Below are 23,372 nucleotides of genomic sequence, written 5' to 3' on the forward strand. Positions count from 1 at the left end.
CACAAACATTTATACTCACAGACAGAGGCAGCACAGACTGAATGATCATTTATAGTATGTAGGCTGATACAGTTGGCTCACAGTGAGCCATCCAGATCATATACAGATCAATGAAGTCAGCCTGCATTTCATCTGCTTACTCTCTACAGTGTTATACAGTGTCATGACTTGTGGCCTAGGGCAAGCCTGTCTGTATGGAGACTCTACTGCACTATAGGAAGGGAAAGTGTGAAATGAGAGGAAACTTCTGGAAACTCACCACTCCTTTCTCAACCACCTCCTTCAGTTTGGAGCGTGTCATTTTGGGCTCCTGTTGGACACAAAAGAATCATCAGAATCATTATGATCCTTAAAAATTATTTGAAGATCTCCACGCTGAATTTAAGTCCAAGTCTCCAGAAACGTTCCGCTTTAGGAAACATAGTCACTTATAAATGTATGTATTTAAAACATATAAGTGTCAAAAACAAGTGCGACTCACGAACACTGGCATGGCTTCCGTCTCGCTGATGGCAGCCTTCATCATGGCCACCACATGCTCGTTAGTGATTACTTCCTGCAGAGAGCACAGAAGCAGGCACTTTAGTGAGTGAGAATCTATGCGCTTTCAATGAGGCTGAGAATCTCCCAATGAGGGGAGAAAAAACGTGATAACCTTTGTGCTATCACTCCCCAGGCCATTGGGAACATGGGTTTCTCCCATGTGAATATCACGGGGAGTGTCAGTGTAGACATTATGTAATCATTTACTTTTAACATCAACTGTCCTGGGAATGAGAACAGGGGCAGAAAAGGACATCCGCAACAGTGTTTTTAAGCAGAATCTCATTTCTCCCATCAAAAGCAGTGCTCTCTACTGCGTCTCCTCAGGCTTCAGGTCTTTGATACTAAACTAGAGCCTCTAGATGGATGAGGGTTTGAATCACTTGCTGTTGTTGATCAGCTGCCAGCTGCTGGTTGAAGGCGTAGTTTGTAAGAGGACAACGTGGGCAATCTGGAAAATCACCGAGAGACACACTGGTGTGAGAGGTGGGATGTGGAAACAGGACTGGGGCGCTGGGGACTCACGTGGATGATGTTGCGCACGTTGACAGTGGTCAGGTTGTGCTGCCGGGACTTGCTCTCCAGCTCTCTGTCCAGCTGCCTGTCAATCTCCACCTCTATTTGACTCTCCTCTCGGCTCATTCCTTCCTGCCCCTCCCCGGGTTCTGTGGCCGCGCCTCCATCCCCAGAAGTCGTGCTCCGCTTCCTTTTGACCCCGCCCTTCCTCCTCCCACCTCGTCGCCTCCCGCGCTGGTCATCCTCTGAGGACAGGGGCGGGAACAAAATGAGACGAAAGCCATACAGCCATAAACACAATACTGTAGAAAAAAATGGAGGTAGTGCAAATAAATGCCATACAGACTGGAAATAAATATGTTTCATTTCTTTTCATACATGATTTTTTGAGTAGACTTTTAATGAGCATGGAGCTTAGCACACACCCAATATTTTAGTGTGCATCATTATCAAACAATACATTTTTAAAAAAGATGACTGCCTCACAGCCACTGATAAGTCAGTTTTCGACAGAAAAGAATGTGTGAATGAATACCATGTCTGAATGTGAAGATAGATGAATCGGACAAAGAGTGCTACAATCTATCTGTATAACAATACAAGGAGACAAGGAACTCACCTAGAGTAATGACCAGGCTTGTATCAGTGTCCTCCTCTGTCAACAGGGGGCGGTGTGAGGGGCTGAGGCACTCCTGGGGCTCCTCCCCACTTTGAGCCAGGTCTGGACACATTGCTGTACCAGGCTTGCCTGGAGTAAAAAAACAGAAATTAACACCACACAGGCTAACATAGGTGAAGACTGGATATTACTAATTATACACCAATGTATAACAACTCATAACTAATAATTTGATGAATTACCTAATAACTTAGAAATGGTATTTTCTAACACTTCAAATACTAGATTCTGCTAAACAGGCTACTTGGTTCCCTTCATAGCACTGTAGTAAATATGTAAAGTAAATAATGACTATAAAATATACAAAGTATATAAAGTAAATACTAATCAAGAATTATGATGAAGAGATCTGCATTTACTTACACTTTCAGGTGGAAGATTTGATAATATCACTGAATAATCTTGTTTTATGCATGGTTCAAAGGCTCAGCTTCATGAATATTGATAGAATAAAATAAAGTGGGATTTCTCTTCATTTTTTAATCAACAAGCATTCACATGCTACTCCATTCTTTCCTCTTTACCTGCAGGAAGGGGAGACTGGCTGGGTGACTGGCTTGGACACTTTAACCGTGGCGATCGTCTCCTTGGTGATGGGACATCGAGGACAATCCCCTGGCCCCATTCCTTGGTCGGTGTGGCCATTTCACTCTTCTCTGTGTTACAGCGAGCATCTTGGGATGCTGGAGACCCACACTCAGACTCTTCTTCATTTCTGGCTCTGGACAACGGCAGGCTTGCGTCTGGAGAAGCGGACCTGCGCTTTCTGGTCTGGCTCATCCTGCATTTGGACCTGCAGAACCAGAGGGAATGAGTTCTTGCTATGCAGTTACAACACAAAGACTCTCTTGGATCACAATCATTTCACACTGTAATTAACTCCTTAACAGATGGCCAGGGCTATATACATTATTATGCACCATTTACATTTACACCTCAGCCATTTACATGTAACATGTTATATTCCATATAACATTTATTGAGTTAATTGAAGTTGAGTACTTTTCTCACATATACACCACCGGTCAAAAGCGCAGCTGCCTAACCACACTCAACAGGTCTGCTCTGACAAGTGTTCATATGAAGTGTTTGTTCAGCCGCTTTGTGTTTACAGTTTCTGCTGTTAAACCCGGCATTTAAGCCTCGGAAGGCTGTCAGCAACAATACCCACTGATTACCAGTCACCGTTATTTTAACTTAAGCATTTATTTATCGTTTAGCTCATGCGCTTATCCAAAGCACTTTGCAAAGAAACGTACATGAAACGCATATAGCATGAGCAACGAGAACAAGAACATATAGCCAACACAGAGCATCCAGCAACAATGACCTAGCCTCAGCAGTGGCTAACTGTTTTGGCGCACAAATAATCCACAAGGATGACGCCAAACAATGACGTAATGCTAACTTGCAAGATATCGTCACACTCATACTAACTGATTGGTCCCTCGTCTGAAAAAGCTAAATTACTTCGCATTCTACGCATTTTTAATTTTAATACTGCAGAACTTTAAAGGAGATTTTTTAAAGTAAGGCCGTGGTTGTTTCATTCATCGGTATAGTCGTAATCCGGCTGAACGGTTAGATTTCTGAAGTAACTTTTTAAACAAGACTACAGTAATGGTATGTAACTGCGGCCTTTTTATATTTGTAGATGGTCTCTCTAGCTACTGTATAACGTTACAATATTCCACAGAAATTCGCACCAGCTCCTAGCTCTTTCAAATGTGACAGCCCACCTGCATCACCGATACATTAGTCTACGTAAGTGTCATCTGTAACAGTTCAGAAACTGCAATGAATGACAGACGTTTTTTATACTTTATACTGTAACTTTATAAACAAGCAGGCTAATTCAATACAAACAGCATGGACTCAAGGGAATGTAGCCACCTCGCTAGCATTAGCTTAATATCTGAGAATCTGAAATCGGTCTGTTTTCTGACGTGTGCAGCTAGCAAACTGCTTGCTTGTTGCCAGGCTACAACACTGACTTGCTCAATAGTTAGCAAGCTAACCAACCAATAGAATCAAGCAGGCACCAATCTAGCTAGCTAACTAGTCTTGCACTAACCGGGACAGCTGAACTACTGAACATGTTTTGCAAATAGGTTCCAGGTGGAGAATGATAAGACTTAACAATAGTGGTAGTTTGGTAGACTGCGAACTGAGATCGGTACATTACATTCACCCGCTCATCCCACTCTGTTGCACCTATCCACATCTGTCAGTCCCTCATAATAGCCTCCACTCATTTTTTAATTGATGCAGCCGCTACTACCACAGCAGTCGCTAACTCTACCGGCTTCGTTAACCTTGCATTTGAATGTATTTAGCACTAGCTAATTTAACTTAATGTTCATACCCGCCAGTAAGAAGCCAACCCCCTCCATCGATCGAGCTGTAACAATTTCCGGGTGTCGCATTGAAATTCTTCCTCTTTCAGTCCCCTAGCTAAAAGGTTTCACTACAAATTCCGGTACTATGGGAACATGTACCGTCACCTTGCTAGCTATTTCTGGGAAACTCCCCATACCAGAATTTAATTATTACCTAACTTAAAATGTGTGAGCAATTGTAGTGATTTTTTTAGTAATATTTACTAGTTTAATACCATTTTAATTACTAATATTAGGTCCTGACTGAAACTCGTCATACGGTATTCTTGCTCTGCAGGTGAAGCTAAAATGCAAAAAGTACACACGCCGATACTGAATTTTCTCAGTGCTCATATTGTTCTGTAATACATAACTCCATCACTACTTTATTCGATCGGTCTCGGTTCTTTTTTTTTCAGTAGCCCACTGACATAGGCTATAGGCTACAATCTGACGATGTTTGATGAAAGGGATATGACCCTCCCCATCCAGTGCCTACCAACTGCAGGTGCTAAACCACCCGTGCACTCTTGTGGTTGGTTGGCCCCGCACGAAGTTACAGAGAGGGGCCGGCGAAACCCAACAAATAACAGCGACATACGCTCTGCACAGGTATTTGTGCCCAAACCGCAGTGCGTGAGAAGTCGGCTCATAAACCAAAGGCTGCTTTGCTTTTACTGTTTCTGCGGAAAGTTATAACGTAACACTTGCGGGTTCGTAATTAACTAATGCAACATGCATGTGTCCAGAAAAAAATCTGTTGATAATGACAGATGTTCAACCGTCGTGAACTGCGGTCTGGAATATAACAAACGCAAGTATTTAGGGGTGCCATCTGACATCTGCAACTCAACGAAGAGTCGTCAGGTGTCACTACCAAGTATGGTTTTGACCCCTGACCGAGTACCCAAGTTTACTGTACCACTTCGACGGACGCCATGCTCACAGCATCCACCTGACCCGGAGAGGTCTGTGTTTGAGTCCCCCTGCTGCCGCCGTTCTCCCAGTAACCTGCAAGAATTACCGAGTCTCTTCCCCTCCACTCCACAAGCGTCCGATCTCCGACGCGGCGCAGAGGTTAACGAAGAGGACCAGTCAAACCAAGAAACGCGTGCGGCAATGTCTCTCTCTCACGTCCCCAAAATCAACACCCCCTATGGCTTCCTCACCCTTAGAGAAAGCCCATGCGTCGGGCGACGGGAATCTCTGTTTTTCAAGGACAAAACAAGTGTGTGCGTCTCCGGCTTAGGAAAGGGGAATTATCTTCATATGCCCTCTCCGTCGTATCTGACACCTCGAGGACCAATATACCATAGTATGGCCGAGGAGCAAACCTCCAGCAATACCGCGCCTACGTGTACTTGCGACTCGCAGTTGTGTGAAAGCAAGCTGCGTCCAGACCCTGGCCCTCGCGGTTCCACGCAGACCTCGGGAAGAGGTAGATTGCAATCTGTGCTCAAGAAGCACCTGGACACAATCAGGACATTTGCCCGTGAGTTATGGAAAAGAGGTTTCATTAAGTCGCGTGATGGAGAGCACAAGAAGGGTTGTGGCAACTAATTTTATGCTACGAGGATACATTCTCCAGATGCTGAAACTGATTTTAACCAATTTAGTTGTTCATGTTGAAATTTAAAAAAATAAAGTTCATTTATTTTAACCATCTCTTTATTTGTCCCCTTACCTCTTAAGGAGTTATAAACATGATCAAATGCTAATCTGAAAGTACTTCAGTTGAAAAGCACCATTAAAATGTGTTCCTCCAACACTGCTATTGTGAGAAGTCCACCCTCATTTCCCACTAAATGATTTACTTTCAACCATGTTGTTAATGACTTTAAAAATCCATTTCACATTCCACCCCCACTTGTTTTAAAATGAAAAGGCAGGACAAGGTGTAACGTTTGTAACCACGTGCACAGACTGTAGTTTAAACAGCAGTCTTCTTTTCTGAACACTGCTGCTCAATCAGTGCAAATGTTCTGTGAAGAAAACAATTTGTCAAAAAGCCCTTGACACAGTACACACAGTAATTTAACATGGAATTTACTTTTTTGGTTGTTTTTATTAATATTATATTTATGATCTTTATATGAAAATAGGTCGGTAGAAAGAAACTGGTTTTAAAAAGCTCTGGATTGTTGTTTTGGAGTCGTCTTTCTCTGTCAGTCCTAAGGTCCACACCTGTAGTTAAAAAAAAAAAAATCAAAGTGACTGGTCACCTTGAAGCCTCTCTTCAAGATTGAATAAATGGCTCCACCCAGGACAACAGAACCCAGTCAGGGAAGGAGAGTTACAAATTTAAAACCTGTGTACCAGGATACAGGACCAGATGGGAAATAATATCACACTTCACCCTCTTCCCAGAACAAAGCAAACACCTGCACTCCCACCGCAAACCACAGATTCATTCTCATTACCACAAAACATAAGACCATTCCATTTTACTGGAAGTACCGCAACAGCTGCTTTTCCCATCAAAGTGTCCTTAAGTATGCTGGCATCTCTAGTCAAATTGTCTCAGTTAAAAGCAATCTAAGGTATCAAATAGTGTTCTTTTTTTCAGTCGTGGTTCAAAAACAAGGGGGATCTCAAGACCAGCAGAGTTTTACAACCTCCAGAGCGTCCAGAGCAGTAACAGTAGAAGTTATTACAGTGTCACACACTGCAGTACTGTGCACAAGAGAGCAGCAGAACACTGTGGTTCTTTACCACCCTTTTGAAGTCCAGCTGTGTGCTGCTCTCTGCAAGGCAGAGACTCGGTCTGTCAGTCCAGTTTGTCTGTTAGTCCGTGCCACAGTGACTGGAGTTTTCCCCTGCATCTTCACTCCCCTGCCATGCCCAACCCTGCCTTCCCCCCTAGCCTCACATGTCTACTCAAGTCCGTCAGTGATCAGAGAGAGGCGGGGAGGGGAAAGCGTGTTCCCGTGGCTGGCTTCTGGGAAGTCATGGCAGTCTTTTAACCCAAGCCCTGCCCATCACAGTGGGTGTGTGTCTGGAGCGGAGGCTCCGCAGTGGTGGAGCAGGGTAGTAAGCCAGTGGGTGTGTCTCCAGTGACATCACAATGGCAGGCAGGGATGGTGGGCGTGCCTCTCAGTCACTGTCAGACCCCACTGCGGACGATCCTTTCCTCTTCCTCTTGGGGGCTTTGGGCTTGGAGTCTTCCTCTTCCTGCGAGGGAGAGGACCAAACACTCTTACCAACAGCAATGGGCAATGGGTCAGAACTTCAACCTAGACACACACGACCATGGGAAGGAAGTTGCTTGAAAAAAAGACATGAAACACTCCTATAGAGAAGACAAAATGATTATTGTTTATGTTTATATATATAAAAATGGGAATATGGACAACATAATGTATTGCCTCTGCCTCTACTGACCTATAACTTGAGAAAAACGTCAGTCACAAATGTGATTTGGGTAAAATTCACTATAAACCTGAAATTTTTCTCAAGACTCAGCATAAACCCATTCACTGTCCACTGCACAAAGACACCGGGTGGGATGCAGTGATAAATGAGCAATATCTTTTTTCCAGAGAGAGGCCATTATCCTGCACTGTGGCCATGATCAATAATGCACACTCAATCTGATTAAGATGGAGAAGATGGAGAAGGACAGCATTGTGATAATGACCCAATACACTGAGAAAGAGACAGACTAACAGAGATAAACACAAACAGACACACAGACACCCTTCCACGGGGCCTCTGACACTTGGCGGGGACAGACCGAGGCACTGCTGGAGGCGCTCTCCTCCTCGTTGCTGGCAGGGGGCGCTACGCCCTTGCGTGACCGCGGGGACGACGCTGGTGCTTTGCGGCGTGACTTGGGGGGCTTCGACGAAGAGTCCTCATACTCCTCGGCCAATGCGAAGAGATCGCTGAACCTAGAGATTGGGGAACGTTGGAGAACCCAGCATTTAGGACACATCAATCGCAATCTAGTCATTCCTTTTCAACCCCTGTCACGTTTAACATCACTAAGCCTCCTCCTGACACACCCGCGTAATACGTGTTGCCACCAGGCAGTGACCCTATATCTGTTTAATCTCATTTCAATTTTATGCCAGTTTGGTTAGGATTAGTTTTGAGTAGGGTGATCCTGAATTAGTTGTGTGGTGGCAGGGCATAACTGGAGCTGGCTCACCTTCTCTACAGATTATTGGTAGTGAGTATGATTCAGAGTATGATTCCACCAATGAAGCCTCACTCTCCGCTCACACCTCTCTAATCTTCAACTACACATCCATCTTCCATTCTGTCCTCTGACTTGTTACCGAGTGACTTCCAGTCCTCTTTCCCCACCACCTCCACCCTGGCATTCGTCCACTCCTGCAGCCTCGGGGTCGTGACGGGTGACTCACCTCATCTTGTTGGCCTCGTCACAGCTGGCCTGGACGTGCTGCAGGGCCTGTAGGATGGGCGTCTGTGTGAAGACTGGGACACAGAGCGACAGGGTCAGGGATGAGCGCAGCGCCCAGGAGGCAGCCGCTAACAGCTTTTCGGGGTTCACACAGGTACAGATATATGTCACTGAAGTGCTGAACAGGCAAGCCTCAACATGTACACACTTCCTGGTGTAACAGAAATGCCATTTCCTATTACTGGCCAAATTATACTTACCTATAGTGCTAGCCAAAAGTCTTGATATGCCTAATTAAGATAGTTGGAAACATGCATTCAAATACATTTTGATCTAAAGACGTATGTTTAAATGCTTGAAATTTGTTTCTTAGACAAATATAAATAGTGAAGTTGAACCCTATGTATGAATTTCTTTCCAAAAACTTTCATTTTAAAGAATATTTTTTGACTACTTTGAAGAATCTAAAATATTCTTTGTTTTGGTCACTGCATAATTCCATTTGTATTATTTCATAGTTTTGACGGCTTTACTATTATTCTAAAATGTGGACATAGTAAAAATAAAGAAAAAACCCTTCTATGAGTCAGTGTGTTCAAACCTTTGACTGGTTCTGTGTCTCTTCAGCTGTCTGCAAACTGACTTTAATACTACTACTACTGCTGCTACGATCCCCCAAAACCACAATGCTGTAACATTGACTTCACATTATGTGAGATATTTCTGATACATTGCATTTCTGCCACATTACTGGTGGAGCAGTGCCTGGCACTCAAGATGCTGAGGGCAGGACACTCACAGTTCTGCTTTGTGTTGATGAGGTTCAGCCGCAGGCTGTCCAAGTGCTCCAAGATCTGCTCCAGGGTCAGCTGAGCGAGCTTACTGCTGGAGCTTCTCAGACTGAGACCGAGAGAGAGAAAAGTCAGATAAAAAGTAAAAGAGTCCTTGGGTGTGTGCGTGCATGTATGAGTGTGACTGTGTGACTGTGTGTGTGTGGGGGACTGTGTGTGTGAGTGACTGTGCATGTGTGTGTGGGACTGTGTGTGGGTGTGGGACAGTGTGTGTGAGTGACTGTACGTGTGTGTGTGTGTGTGTGTGTGTGTGTGAGAGAGTGTGTGTGTGTTTGACGGTGTGTGTGTGTGTGTGTGTGTGTGTGTGTGTGTGTGTGTATGTGTGTGTGAGAGTGTGTGTGTGTTTGACTGTGTGTGAGTGTGTGTGTGTGTGTGTATGTGTGTGTGAGAGTGTGTGTGTGTGTTTGACGGTGTGTGTGTGTGGGGGACTGTGTATGTGTGTGTGTGAGTGTGTGTGTGTTTGACTGTGTGTGAGTGTGTGTGTGTTTGACTGTGTGTGAGTGTGTGTGTGTGTTCCCAGCCCACCTCTGGCGCTTGCGGGGCAGGTTGTTGTTCTTGATCAGCAGGGCCTTGATGTGCTCTCCCAGGGTGTCGTCGTGTTTGGCCGCCCAGTGGCGCAGGATGCTGGTGGTGAACTGGTCCTCAGGGTGGCAGGGCCGGCTCAGGACCATCTTCACCATCTCCTCAGTGGGCCTGGGGAAGAGAGGGTAAGGTGTATTAACACAAAGACACAGACAAAAACACACACACGGACACACACTCTACCCAGGGCCACGTGCAGGCCAGGACCCACACCCCTCTTTACAGACCTCACACACGCCAACAGGTACAGTGTTCTGTGTAGATTACATCAGTAGGAAAGACAGAGACGGACAGACTCACTTCTCTCTGCGCAGCTGCAGCAGAAGACAGGACAGAGCTTCAGGGTGTTCTGCAGAGAAAAAAAGGGTACAGTGTTTCAGCATCTGTGTAAATGGGACCGTTAAGTGTATAATGCAGCAGAATCCATGGTACAGCTGTGTTTTGTACTGTGATGTATATACAACAGTTCTTACAGAACAGTTCTCTGTACAAATCTACTGAATATATATTACAGTGTTGTACAGTACAGCTGAATATATAAAACAGCTAGGTAAATAGAACAACCAATATGTAGTACAGTTGTGTATACAGTACACTGATGTGTACAGCACAGTTGTGTATATGTTACAGGCATGTGCATGGTTACATGGTTGTGAGTATAGTACAGCTGTATTTGTAGCACAGATGGACACATGGTTATTGTCACGTGCATGGTTACAGCTGAGGGTAAAGGACAGCTGTGTACATAATGCAGTTGTGTATGTAGCACAGTAACGTTGTGTGCAGGGTACAGTGATTTGTGCAGCTGGGTTGTGTGCACTCCGGCCCTCACCCTTGTATTTGAGGTGCTGTAGGATAGGGATGATGGTCTCCAGGGGGATGCTGTGTGCCAGAAACAGCTGCCACGTGCTGTACTGCTCAAACGTCTCCCAGTCCAGGGACTGAACTGCAACACAGAGGCACACACAGCTACATAAACACTGTCTCAAATACATAGCTGCTAACTCTGATACACACTGATGCTCAAACAGTGTCGCACACATACAGTTACAAAATCATAAAGTCACACTGAAATTTTACACCCCCTATTATGCTTGCTAACATATTACATGCAGAGGAACAGGAACAACATATAAATGCAGATGAACAAAATGATAGCCATTTCTACTCTGCTGTTTGGTAATAAATGACCGCAATCACACACATCAACAGGTAATGCCGAAAACTCACCGCACCAACTATTGTTTACTAATAATAATGACAACTGTCATTACTGGCTGAATACATAACACCCCCCACAACAGACATGAACTACACTCCATTAAAGGCACACTCTAGTCATGATTAACTGTCAGGCGGTGTGCAAGCGTCGTTTGGTCAGTGTGTTAGACAGTCAGTAGTGTGTCAGCATGCATCGTCAAACTCACTGAGAATGTTGAGCACGGAATCCTTCCGGAACATCACCAAATTCCCCATCATCACATGGCACATCAGCTCCTGCAGCTGTGAGGAGAAAGATATATTCCGTATCACACCAAATTCAGCTCAGTATCAACAGCCCGGGGCGCTATCAAGTCCTACAGTTTAGACGGTGAGCATATGCACATGTGTGGGTACATATGTGTGTGTATGCTTGTGATATATTATGCTTACTTGTGTGTGTGCATATGAAAGCTGTTATGAGTTTGTGTGTGTGTGTGTGTGTGTGTGTTTACCTGTGTGGAATCAATGACAGCCACAATCATGTTTAGTAGCTCCCCACTTCGGAGTGTCTCATCTGGGAACTAGAGAGAGAGAGAGAGAGAAATAGCATAAACAGACCTGAGAGTACATGGAGGGTGTGAAGTAACAGAAGGGGCAGGGTTAAACAGACCTGGGAGTAGATGGAGGGCGTGAGGTAACAGAGGGGGCAGGGTTAAACAGACCTGGGAGTAGATGGAGGGTGAGAGGTAACAGAGGGGGCGGGGTTAAACAGACCTGGGAGTAGATGGAGGGCGTGAGGTAACAGAGCAGCCGGACATCGTCCTCCTGGCAGGCCTTCATATCCATCATAAGGCAGGTGTGCAGGTCCCCGAGTGCCGTGGCCTGAGCGAACGACTCGTACAAACTCATCTTCCCCATCGCCGCTTTACTGCAGTTCAAAAAGGAGGAGTCAGCCTTACTGAGGGAACAAACCAGTGGGTAACCCTACTCCATCCTATAATTAGAGGTCTCCTCAAGCATAGTTATCCCAATTAAGCACACGGATTTCACCGAACATACTGTATGTAGGGCTGGTTGAAGGTGACAGGCCTGACATACTTCTGGTATATGAGGTGAGAGTATGACAGTAATATATAAACTGCACGTGTGCACTCCGTCTGCCGTAATGGTGCAAAGACACACCAGCACATTCAGCGCTGATATGCTGATATGGTGGTTGACTAGCTGGAACAGAGGCCGCACCTGGCCTTGAGGTAGTAGAGCAGGTGGTAGCCGATCTTGGGCTGTTTCTGGTAGAGCTCAGCCAGCATGTCCAGCAGCACAGAAAAACCGCTGTTATCCTCCTGCATCTGGCAAAGGTTCCTAAAGACCAGGCACACGGGCTTGCAGACCGACTCCTCCAGGGACCTGTGGACAGATGGACAAAGAGGCTGGTCACACTGTGAGCATCTATCAATGCTTAGAAAGAGAGAGAAGCAGATACACAAACTCAAACTAAGGCCATGGCACCTCTCAAAGATAAGATAAATAGACAGCCACCAGAGAGAGAACGGACAGAAATGGACACTCATGGGCAAGGCGGACTATCAGAGATACTCACTCCTCAGTGATCTCCTCAGGCAAAACGTCCCCCCGGAAGTGACCTTTAAACAGCTCTGACAGACAGGATGCCAGAGCGGACATCTGCTCCGAATCAAAATCCTCCTGAGAGGGGGGTGAGAAACATGTGAGAGGGTAAGATCGCAAAAATTAGGAGTGAGGCAGGAGTGACTGTGTGACAACAGGGCTTCTGTGAGGTAAAACTTTACGTGTCACTCACTGATCCCAGGTTATGCACTGTTGCACTGTAGGACTTGTATGTAGGTAATACACTCACCTCCAGGATTAGGTCCACTATCTCCTGCATCACTTCACACTGGGCCTCTGTGTCACTGTGGGAGAAAACCAGCAGGATAAATGACACCTTAGAGAGATGTGTTCATGGTACGTATTACACTGAAACACAGAGAGCAATAAAGTGCCTTGTTTCCACTCACCTTCCTTTCTGGAGTTGCAGAACTTTTTCCTTCAAAGTTTCGTCCAGTTGGTCCAGGAAGGGCGTGATGTCGGCCGGCTCTTCGATTACGGCCTCTTTAATTGGGTGGAACCTGAACTCACGCTTTTTACCTTTGGATAAAAAAGACACTCACTGAGCTTCCACCCAATGGGTTTTACATTTAAGTTTAAAACACACGCATTCCAGTCCAAATCCAAACTGCTCTCAGTGAACAAAGTAACCTGTAAACATGAAAAATACGGAAGTGGCCTCTATTCATTCTGAAAGGTAAGAACAGTGTGCAAGTACCCTAAATTCAGTTCAAAAGGGTTGTCAGTGTAAGACCAGTAGGAATACAATGACTCAACTGACACGGTCTGCCGATGATGTACAAAGTGACTCCAGCCTGACACAGGAACACAGGAATATCGAAAACATCCCACTCACCTTTATTGTTCAGCTCCTCCTCATCATCACTGAAGGCAGCTTCTGTGTTGTCATAGCAACCGTCCTCCTTGTCCAAAACATGATTATCCATCTCCATAGAGGCTGACTCTTCCATTTTCACTGCGCAAAACAGGAGCAGCACATGCCACATTACACAGCTGAACACATAAACACGAACATTTTAATACTTACAACTAAAAATACAACACTGCTATCGTTAATCACACATTCTTGTACTTAATTATTTTACACTCCTGCTGACACACCATCATCGCAAAGTCCTTAAATAAAAATTCACTTTATTCAGGATTTTTTTAAAACATAGGCCTAAATGTGTAGTGAGTTCCATATGGGTCAAATGTAAGAGCATCTCCGATACGAGGGGGTTATTTAGCTCGCAAACAGTCTTTCTCCTTAGAGGTGACACACAGAGGTATACAGCTGGATTTTTTAAGTATCTGCCAGCACAAAATGCTTGTTGCTGTTCAAATAAATAGATCAGTGTAAATAATTTTGAAAATGTAAATCATATAAACTTGAATCTGGTGCCAAGAATATTATTTACTGATGCATTTATTTTCAGAATAATCTTTTTACTGCTGAGTTGAGATGTAGCCACACCACCATAAGCGGTCTGCGGATGGTCCGTCTCACCTTCGACCGGAGGCGAGGGGGAGCTGCAGAATTCGGGGAAGCGGTCTCTCAGCATGGTTCGCAGCTCCCGGTCCAGTTTGGGATTATCAAAAAGAGGGGCCAGGTGACTGAAGAGGGGGAGAGACAATGGATTTTCTCTCAGCAAATAAAAGGACAGAAATTCAACACATCAACCTGGCATACCAGATTATCCCAGACTTAAAGACTAGATAACACACTATGATTGTGCATTATGTAAAGCAGTCTTCTTGTTCTGTTAATTTTACTTTAAAATGTGGCAGCTGTATTTGTGGCAAATAATCAGAAATAGAGCAAAACCACATGTGCATTGTGTTTGCTGTGCAAATGTGTATCCACTGTAGAATCAGTGTATCTTAAAACATGCGTGCTGTGCGTCTGTGCTTGTGTATGTAAGTATATGTGCTTGTGTGTGCGTTGACATGTGTGCACGGGTATAAGTGTGTGTGTAAATTGAGTGTTTGAAACTGTGTGTGTGTGTGTTTCTGATTTTTCTGCCACTGCATCAGACAGAAAACAAACTCACGCCAAAACTCTCTTCTCCATGATGAAGTTGAGGGAGTTGAAGACTCCCTGCCGCACCTGACTCTCCAGAGGTGGGAAGAAGTTGGGGATGATCTGAGAGACGGAAATCAGAGCAATTAATGATCAACTGAGAAAAACGCTCTGATCGATGTGATGCTAATCACAGCTTAGCTATATTATAAAAACAGGGCCCAAGAGTTCTTTAGATCCTGCTGTAAAATCCCTAAGCCACCAGAGCAGCATAGTCAGAGGTGGCAGTGTAGTATAGTGGTAGGGAGCCGGACCTGAAACTGAAAGGTTGCTGGTTCAATTCCTTGTTTGGGCATTGCTTCTGTACCCTTGGGCAAGGTACTTAACCCACAATTGCCTCAGTAAATATCCAGCTGTATAAATGGATAACATGTAAAAACTGTAACCTATGTAAATCTCTTTGGATAAGAGCATCTGCTAAATTATGATAATGTAATGTAATAACACCCACTGTTTTGATTCTGGTCATTTTCCTGGATAACATTCCAATATGAATTAGGTTCAGACTGCAGTCAGACTGGTTTCTCAGCCTTCACTGTTGATTTGATTAGAGTTAAGTACACTTCTGCAGGAGTCTTCTGGTGCTTCGGGTAAAGAGGAGAGCGGGAGCTGAGACTAACCCGACACATGAAGTCCAGCAGGGTGGCGGTGATGGCAGGGTGGGGCTTCATGGAGTGATGCATCACCAGGATGGCCGGCTCTGCAGCGGGGGGACAAAGGAACAGCAAGAGAAGAGGACAGGAGAGAGGGAAGAGTGAGAGAGGATAAGGAAGAGAAAGGGGAGGGATACAGGGGGGAGGAGACAAGAGAGACCCACAGGTGAGAGAGGGGGAGAGTGAGAAAGGGGGGAGGGAGCAAGAGGAAGACAGAGTTACAGTCATAGGGAGGGTGAGAGGAGGAAAGAGAGGGAAGAGTGAGACACTTTGACTGAGGTGTAGTCCAGAGCACAGCGGTGCAGCTGGGCTCCTCCCACCCCTGCTTACCGATGTTCATGATGCTGTCCTTTTCAGGATTGAAGAACAGCCAGTCGTAGAACAGAGCCAGTTTGGCATTGGAGGCAGCAACATTGGACTGGGGAGGAAAAGAACCAGACAAAGATTTATCTTTTAAACCATTTAAATGTATATTCAGCACAGCAGGAAAAAATAACCAGCAGTAAAATAACCAGCAGTTCACCACACAATAAGCACTGCCAAATGGACCCTACACACAACTAAATGGTTCTCAAAAGTCTGATTTAAAGTGCCTGGTATGTCCATTTTCCCTGTGCTTATCCTCTCATAGAGCTTCCCTGGGTGCCCTTAAACCCACACGAACACCAGGCCACTCTGCAATGCAGCTGGTACAGTTTAACCTTTACGGTGCATTCTTTAGTGGTTGTTACCATGGAGATAGGTGTGTTTCGGCGCTTACCGTGCAAGTGGTCAGCAGCCATCCGATAATGGCCCAGCGAGGCAGGATGTCGGAGCTCAGCACCTCGTTGGAGGGGTGCACTACGCCGCAGATGTAGCGGATCAGGTCACAGCGCAACGACTGGCTGTCCGCCGTCGACAGGTACTGCCGCTGGAACCAGTCCTGGTATCGTTTCTGCTGTCCGAACCGAACCTGTGGAGAGATGAGGTGCGGCCAAGGAGAGTTTACTTGTGGACAATTCATTACAGTGGAAGGACACATAACAAACTGATGAGCCCCAATTAAATGGAAAACAACAGTTAAGTTTCATTGTGTCCTTAGCAGGCTCCACAGGCTTTAATCATTTATTTGAAAAATGACCGGCAGTTTAGTTAAGTATAAAATTATGAAAGTTATTTAATGATAAAATTATGTACATATATAGAAATTACATAATCTAACTATAAAAATATTAAAAATTCAACCATCTACCATGTCAAGTGTCTCCACAAGCTTCTAAACTTCTAAATTCTAGAGACATCCAACCTAACACCATGGCTGGGTTGTATTTGTTTGTAGTAACACCCTTGGTGCATTTTATGGTCTAAAATCTTCTTTCATTTTATGGTCTTTTCATCTTCTTTTTGGAACCAGCATGTCTGCACTACGGTTAATCTCACCGACACATCGTCTGCACTTGTGTTTTTATTACACAGGCTCCACAGTGCACCAGGACAGCCAATGCTGAATGGAAGATAGCTGTATGCTCTTCAGCCACTCAGCTGCCTGACCTTGGTGTTTATCCTTGATCCAAAGCGAGCTGTGTAAGCTGAGGATGAGGGTGTCCATACAGCTGGAAAGCCTGTGTAATGGTGCGTGTGGTTTTGATAGCCAGTGTTAGCTGTGTGTAGGAGAGACAGAGGGTGACGGGTCAGCCCTTACCCGGGAGGTCATGAACAGAAGCTTGGTCTCCATGTCGGGAGTGAGGCGACACGCCAGGAACTTGCGGGACGTGCGAGAGGTGAGGAGCTGCAGCAAACCTGTGAGGGGGAGCATGAGAGGCACTGTGACTGCCATTCAGAGCACAGTCAAAGGCAGGTACACACACACACACGCACGCACGCACACACACACACGCACAAACAAGAACACACACACATTCAAACATAAGTACAAGAACACACCAGTGAACTGTGGGCTGAGGGTCTGTGGGTTGTGCAGCAGGTCTCTCCACAGCTGCTCCATCTCAGGGATTCGGGCCACGTTCTGCAGCAGCCGCACCAGGTCCCGCCCAATGATGAAGCAGTCCATGAACTGAGAGAGCCAATGGGAGGGAGAGGGGGGAGGGGCCAGAGAAGAGAGGGTGGGGACGGAAGCAAAGTAATGGACGGAGAAGAGAGAGGATATGGAGGGGGTGAGTGAGAGACAAGAAAGGCAATGAGAGAGACCAAAGAAGGATAAGAGGCAGAACGGGGAGAAGAACAAGGAAAAGAGACACACAGAGAAAGTTAAGAACATCTGAAATTTCCTGCTGTATTCCAAATGTCGATAAAACTGTGTTGTTAGTTCAGTCCCCCCACACCCGGTGACTCCTCCTCCCTCACTCACCTTCTCTCTCAGCAGGCCGATGCAGAAGTCCACCTCTTTCTGCCGCAGAGCCTGGAGCGGGGGAGTGCCGTGATGGTCCACGATGAGCCGCAGGTACGTGTAGACTGACATAGCAATGAGCATCCCGCTCTTCAGCACCCACTCCCTGAGAGAGGGGGAGGAGACAGAGGAGGGTTTTAATACAGCATGCTTACAGCCTTCATTTTAATCTGGGGCCCTCGTACACCATTGTCGCCTGTGCACCCCCCCCCCCCCCCCCCCAACCCCGACCCCGACCCCGACCCCGACCCCCAGGGTACCTCTGTTCCACCAGGATTTCCAGCACGTTTTCAGCCAGCCACAGGTTTTTGCTGGAGATGTCCCCGCCTGTGAGGACACACAGAGCTGTCACACAGCAGCACAGAGCAGCAAAGAGCTGCAACTAATCCACAACACACGGAACTCGCCAAACAGAAACAATACTGTTAAAAAAAGGACCAAAACTAAAAAGCCCCCACAATTAAGTTACTGGAAAGTATCCACAAATCACTGTAGCTGTGTGAACTTCATGCAATTTTCCCAAGTCTGATCACAGCGGAATTCTTCAATTCTTCACTACTGCATACATCCCCAATTCTACACTCCCAGAATGCTTTGCATGCACATGTAAATGTGTTCTCAGAAAGGGCAACACTGACAGCTTGTCTGCACTCAAACAGAAAAAACAACAAAAACGCAGATATGCTGGAAGCTTTTTCCAGATGGCCTATGAGGAAAGGGGCAGAATGTCAATGGATTTCTCACTGCTGTCAGATGTCTGAATCAACCTGGGAAGGAACTAACATAGGCTAAAATATATTTCCTTTCACTGCATATAAAGTGCTTGGGTTTTAAGGATATGATAGAATTGTGTTTTAAATACCCCTACGGCTTTGTGAGAGAGGGGTTTGACTGCGCTGGATGTGTTCAGACTGAAACAAGTACACATGCAGACTGACCTGCTATCTGCTTCATCAGGGTCATCACAACCCCGTCCGCCCCGATCACCCCACTCTTCACCAGCTCCCTCACTAACCACACCAACTGCAGGAGACAGGGAGACAGCCACATTCAGTCAGAAAGCTGGAAACTCAGCTACCCAGTTCTTCAATGAGTATGGACACACAAATGTCAGTTATAATGGTCAGAACTGCCTCAATCAGATCACTATAAGGTTAGACATTTAACTGCTTTTGGCTTGCCACTTTTTCATGACTTAAATTTAGAAGAGAGAGATCAGTAGCAGTCACTATAGAAATGTGCATGTGTGTGTGTGTGTGTGTGTTTAGGAGACATAGAAAAAAATATTATGCATACTCCCTGAAATATCTGTGAATGAGACAAGTTGTAAAGGTTTATGTGTGAGCCAATGTGTGCTGAGTGTGTGTATGGGTATGCATGTATAAGATGAAGACAGACACCTTAGAAAGAAACAGAGTGCAGAGTCCCAGTGAAACAAAAATGTAGTGAAATACAAGGATGTGTAAAGGGTACTTTTGTGGAACTGTGTGTGTCAGAAGGCAGCAAGTTCAAATCACAAGCACTGCTGTTGTAACACTCAGTGACATTTGACCCCTAAAGCTTCAGAAAAGCCCAACTGTATGAATATACACTAAGTGAAAGGTAAGCTGTAATGGGAGCCAGCCCACATACACGCGAGGTCCCCAAGGCAGCGAGGGGCAAGGGACAGGGCGGGGCAGGGCTACCTGTGTGCGGCAGACATCCTGCAGCTTGAGGAACTTCTCCATGAGGATCTGGTTGATTTTGATCAGGACCACATTCATCCCGTCCCGGTTTACTAGCGTTAGGTCCCTGTAGCACTACAGAAAGATAGAGAGGGATCCTTCATGACTCATTTCCATTATTAATGCAACTCTTGCAATAATAATTTACAGTTATAAAAATACTAGCAGCCTTCCGATTTCATTTTTTCCCAGTGCATTTTACAGCAGGTTCTCATGATTTTCTTCCTCAGGTCTGTGAATGCAGAAAGCACTGTGCAAACACAGACAGCTGGGAAACCATTTGCAGTCAGACCAAACATGTGTCTAATCACCTGACTGGGGGAGTTTGTAAAAACATTCATGCCATGAATATTGGTATTTGTACAAATACTACATACATGCGATAAAAATGTTTGAGTCATCAATGACTAACCAAACACTATTGGGTTTAATTTCAAAATATGCACTGTTTTCCAAAGAATTTTAAGATCCAATTCGACATTCATATTCATGATAATGGAAAGGCAAAATTTACAGGGGATGGTTTTAGAGAGAAAACCAGAGGTGCTCTTGAGCTCCATGTTGTTTATTCTGTATTGTGAGAAGATGTGAGTTACACTTTGACTGCATTTTATTCAGGATTGGCTCTAAGTTTTTGTGCATTGACTCCTTCGGGCTGACTCCAGATCAGTGTTAATGTGACGGCCACCTACCCTCTGTGCCTGCGTGGGCTCTGTCAGTAGTAGAGTGAAGAGTCCCAGACACACCTCCTCATGCTGCTGGGACCCCTTACACACCTGGAGGAGGAGAGGAGGGGGAAAGGTGCAAGAGAGGAGGAAGGTAGAGGAGGAAGGGTAGAAAAAGGAAGAAGAGAGCAAGAAGAAAAATGGTGAGTGTGTGTGTGTGTGTGTGAGAGAGAGAGAGAGAGAGAGAGAGGGAGAGAGAGAGAGAACTGATCAGGAAAAATGCTGCTGCCACAGAAAGATACCTACTGTTTTGACACAGATCACAAAAGCCCAGCAGATCTCCTATCCAGTCAGAAATAACAGTATTCACTGCACATCGATGATGTAGCACAGCAGTACATAAATATTATACACTTCAGTATCTTTACATTGTTTCTAAGAAAGTAAATTCTGGTGAAGTGAAGCAGCAAACTAGAGTGTGGTAGGAGAGCGGAAACTCTGCATTCCTACTGCGATCTTTTGCCTATGAGGAAGTCAGCTTAACCTGACTGATGCATTAATTGTAAGTCGCTTTGGTTTAAAGGCGAAATGGTAAATTGTACATTGTAAACTCACGTGTGCAGTGAGGGCATCATTGGCCTCACGCTCCGACAGCCCGTTGATCACAGAGGTAACGATGACCCCACATCTCTCCAACCGCTGGTATACGCACACGCACAGATGCGTGTAAGTGCAGACAGACAGAGGTCCCACACGGGCAGATGCAAACAGACGCACCATCCAACACACACGTGCACACACCAGGTAACATGACATGCACAGAAGACACAAATCAACACAGAAACAAGGAGACAGGGAGAGAGAGAGACATCGTTTATTGATTAATCAAGTAAACATAATTTGGGTGTTGCTATATGGGTGCACTGAAATATTGGTTAAGGAAATAGGCTTGTAAGCAGAGGTTTGTGGGATCGTTTCCCAGATGAGGTAATTTCCTTGTAATGTGAGCAAAATACTAAAACTGAAATACTGCTATAAATATTCAGTTGCTAAAACAATTAAAACGGTATTATATAGTCAAGACAAGTTTCCATTTGCATCTGCAAGCAAATCTAATCAAATCTTGACCTAATTTATTTCCGCACAATGACAACCGTTATATTTTGCATTTACTTCGGCAAACTTTAATTCTGAATGCCGCTGTCAATAAACAATAAATGGCATATGTGCATGAAAACCGTCCGTGCGCTCTCTGCAGCTCTGTCGGTGCACGTTGTAGCATCGCGGAATTAACCTGCATACGTTCGCTGCATGCCTACGAGTATTTGGGTGGGTGTGTGGGCGTCTGTCTACCTGGCTGCATAATTCAGACACAACCTCTGTATCTAAACAGCGAACTACTCATTTGCAGCTTACGGATCGAATTTTAAATTCACCATCGTGTCTTCTTCGAGCATATTCTGCTTTTCGCGATTTACAGCGCACGAATTGGGACTACGATGGTTCGCAAAGACGTCTGCCTATCGTTAGTTTAGCACTGATCGCCGTGTCTGCGTTTAACCCTCCTACCTCCTCCAGCTCATCCTTAGCGTCCAGAGTCGTGGACACCAGTAAACGACCCTGCGGTTTCCCCTTTGCCGGTGAGGGCTCCATCGCCTCCCGCCTCGCTTCGCCTGGCCCCAAATGACTTCAGGGGGTTAAAGACTAGGGTTTTGGGGCTATTTGTTGTGTTTCACTGGTGCAACTGGTGTCTCTCGCTTGTTTACCCCCTATTTCACAGTATCTATCAGCGATGTGTGCCCCCGAAAAAGGAATGTTTATAAACTGGTTATGGGAACCTTTCACTTGCTCCTGCCTTTCCTCCAGTGTCCGACTACAACAAATCAACTTCCGGCGGGCATGGTGGCCTAGAGGAAGCAGTCATGCGGGCCAGGGAACATTCGGGGCCGCACGAAACCCTTTCCCACCAATCCGCATCTTTTTATTTTGAATGGCGTCGCATTTAGCCAATGACAGTAGATAAATTGCATTTAGGTACGCAACTGTGGCGAAAGGCCCTATCAGAGAACCTAAGGTGCTCTGAGTGGCGAGGTAACAACCAATAAGAGCACCCGTATTGTGAACTCGTTTGAGATGGAAAGGGTTGGACACATTGGAAATTACGCTTGCTGCAAACTTCTTGTAATAACTGTAGCAAACTTTAGCAAGAAAACCAATGCCTATTCGCTTCTCATAAATACGTAACAACAGATGATGCCTTTATGTTTCCTTTATTAAGGAGGCTAATTACAATGATGAGCCTCACCTTAAAATAAAAACAGAAATTTTAAGAAGCACAAGGCTTTCAGGTAGCAGTGTAACCTGGTGGTTATCATGCTTGCTTTTTAAACGCATTGAAGTATCATGAAGACCTCTGGGGAATTACTCTGAAATTTCAGAAAATGTACCACATGATGGCGCAATCGAGTCACAAATGTCACCTGTCTTCCATCGACATAATCCAAGTTATTCAAAATTATACAGTGAGTAATGCATTAATTGGATCACGTCAGTAAAATAATACATTGCATTACATTACAGAGCGACTTCCAACACAAGAGAACAGAAGAAGAGAACACATTACCAAACATCGCAGTCACTAAAGCCACAAAATCTAAAACACATTGCGATACTACACATAAAATAAACCGCAAGTAATACACATATCAGGTGTTAGGGGGTGGGGATTGAGGTGGATCCGAGATGCAGTCTGAAGAGGTGGGTCTTCAGTCTGTGTTGGAAGATGGTCATTCCATCACTGGGGGACCAGTACAGATAGGCATTGTAGCTGACAGGAGTGACATCTTCAGGAAGGGACAGTCAGCTGCCCCATGGTTGCAGAATGTAGTGGTCTGGGTAAAAAATATGGTTTGAAAACTGATTGTAGGCATGAGGGGGCTGTCCCATTCACTGTCCTGTATGCCAGCACCAAAGTTTTGAACTTGATGCGAGCGATAAAAGGAGCCAGTGAAGTGAGGTGAGGAGGTGTGTGGCTTGGCTATGTTTAAGGAGCTTGTAGACAGGTTGTGCAGTTCTGGATCAGTTGCAGGGGTTTGATGGCATGGGTAGGAAGACAAG

At 45.3% G+C, this 23,372-nt stretch overlaps 2 protein-coding genes across 2 annotated transcripts in view; both read right to left on the reverse strand.

Moving 5' to 3' along the window:
- The window catches only part of LOC118796476 (GON-4-like protein), a 19,151-nt gene extending 15,001 nt beyond the window's left edge, over window positions 1–4,150 (reverse strand). The window contains exons 1-6 of the mRNA XM_036555363.1: window positions 4,104–4,150; window positions 2,263–2,531; window positions 1,679–1,807; window positions 1,069–1,304; window positions 482–556; window positions 260–310 (exon numbers count right to left, since the gene is read on the reverse strand). Coding sequence (XP_036411256.1) covers window positions 260–310; window positions 482–556; window positions 1,069–1,304; window positions 1,679–1,807; window positions 2,263–2,518 — 747 coding nt within the window. The 5' untranslated portion in view covers window positions 2,519–2,531; window positions 4,104–4,150. The remainder of the gene's footprint in view (window positions 1–259; window positions 311–481; window positions 557–1,068; window positions 1,305–1,678; window positions 1,808–2,262; window positions 2,532–4,103) is intronic.
- A 2,075-nt stretch (window positions 4,151–6,225) lies between these two features.
- LOC118768744 (integrator complex subunit 3-like) lies at window positions 6,226–22,121 on the reverse strand. The gene is made up of 29 exons (XM_036515630.1): window positions 21,825–22,121; window positions 20,871–20,954; window positions 20,283–20,366; window positions 19,552–19,665; window positions 18,805–18,889; window positions 18,127–18,193; window positions 17,828–17,972; window positions 17,404–17,533; window positions 17,162–17,259; window positions 16,241–16,432; window positions 15,811–15,898; window positions 15,448–15,527; window positions 14,799–14,890; window positions 14,255–14,361; window positions 13,601–13,720; window positions 13,155–13,284; window positions 12,995–13,049; window positions 12,719–12,822; window positions 12,361–12,525; window positions 11,893–12,046; window positions 11,631–11,699; window positions 11,343–11,418; window positions 10,748–10,861; window positions 10,216–10,264; window positions 9,859–10,026; window positions 9,282–9,382; window positions 8,484–8,556; window positions 7,850–8,006; window positions 6,226–7,287 (listed from the first exon to the last, which is right to left on the reverse strand). Exons 1-29 carry the CDS (start codon window positions 21,906–21,908, stop codon window positions 7,210–7,212), a joined length of 3,063 nt encoding a protein of 1,020 aa, XP_036371523.1. The 5' UTR covers window positions 21,909–22,121; the 3' UTR covers window positions 6,226–7,209.
- Between the last annotated feature and the right edge of the window lie 1,251 nt (window positions 22,122–23,372).

The sequence above is a fragment of the Megalops cyprinoides genome, chromosome 21, assembly GCF_013368585.1.
Source record: "Megalops cyprinoides isolate fMegCyp1 chromosome 21, fMegCyp1.pri, whole genome shotgun sequence".
In the NCBI taxonomy this organism is placed as follows: Eukaryota; Metazoa; Chordata; class Actinopteri; order Elopiformes; family Megalopidae; genus Megalops; species Megalops cyprinoides.

Excerpts from the sequence above, each read along its gene's own strand:
- LOC118768744 (XM_036515630.1), bottom strand. The coding sequence starts at position 21,908 with ATGGAGCCCTCACCGGCAAAGGGGAAACCGCAGGGTCGTTTACTGGTG. Across the intron at positions 20,955-21,824 it reads CTAAGGATGAGCTGGAGGAG|CGGTTGGAGAGATGTGGGGT; the intron begins GTAGGAGGGTTA and ends TGCGTATACCAG. Across the intron at positions 8,007-8,483 it reads GACGAGGCCAACAAGATGAG|GTTCAGCGATCTCTTCGCAT; the intron begins GTGAGTCACCCG and ends CCCAATCTCTAG.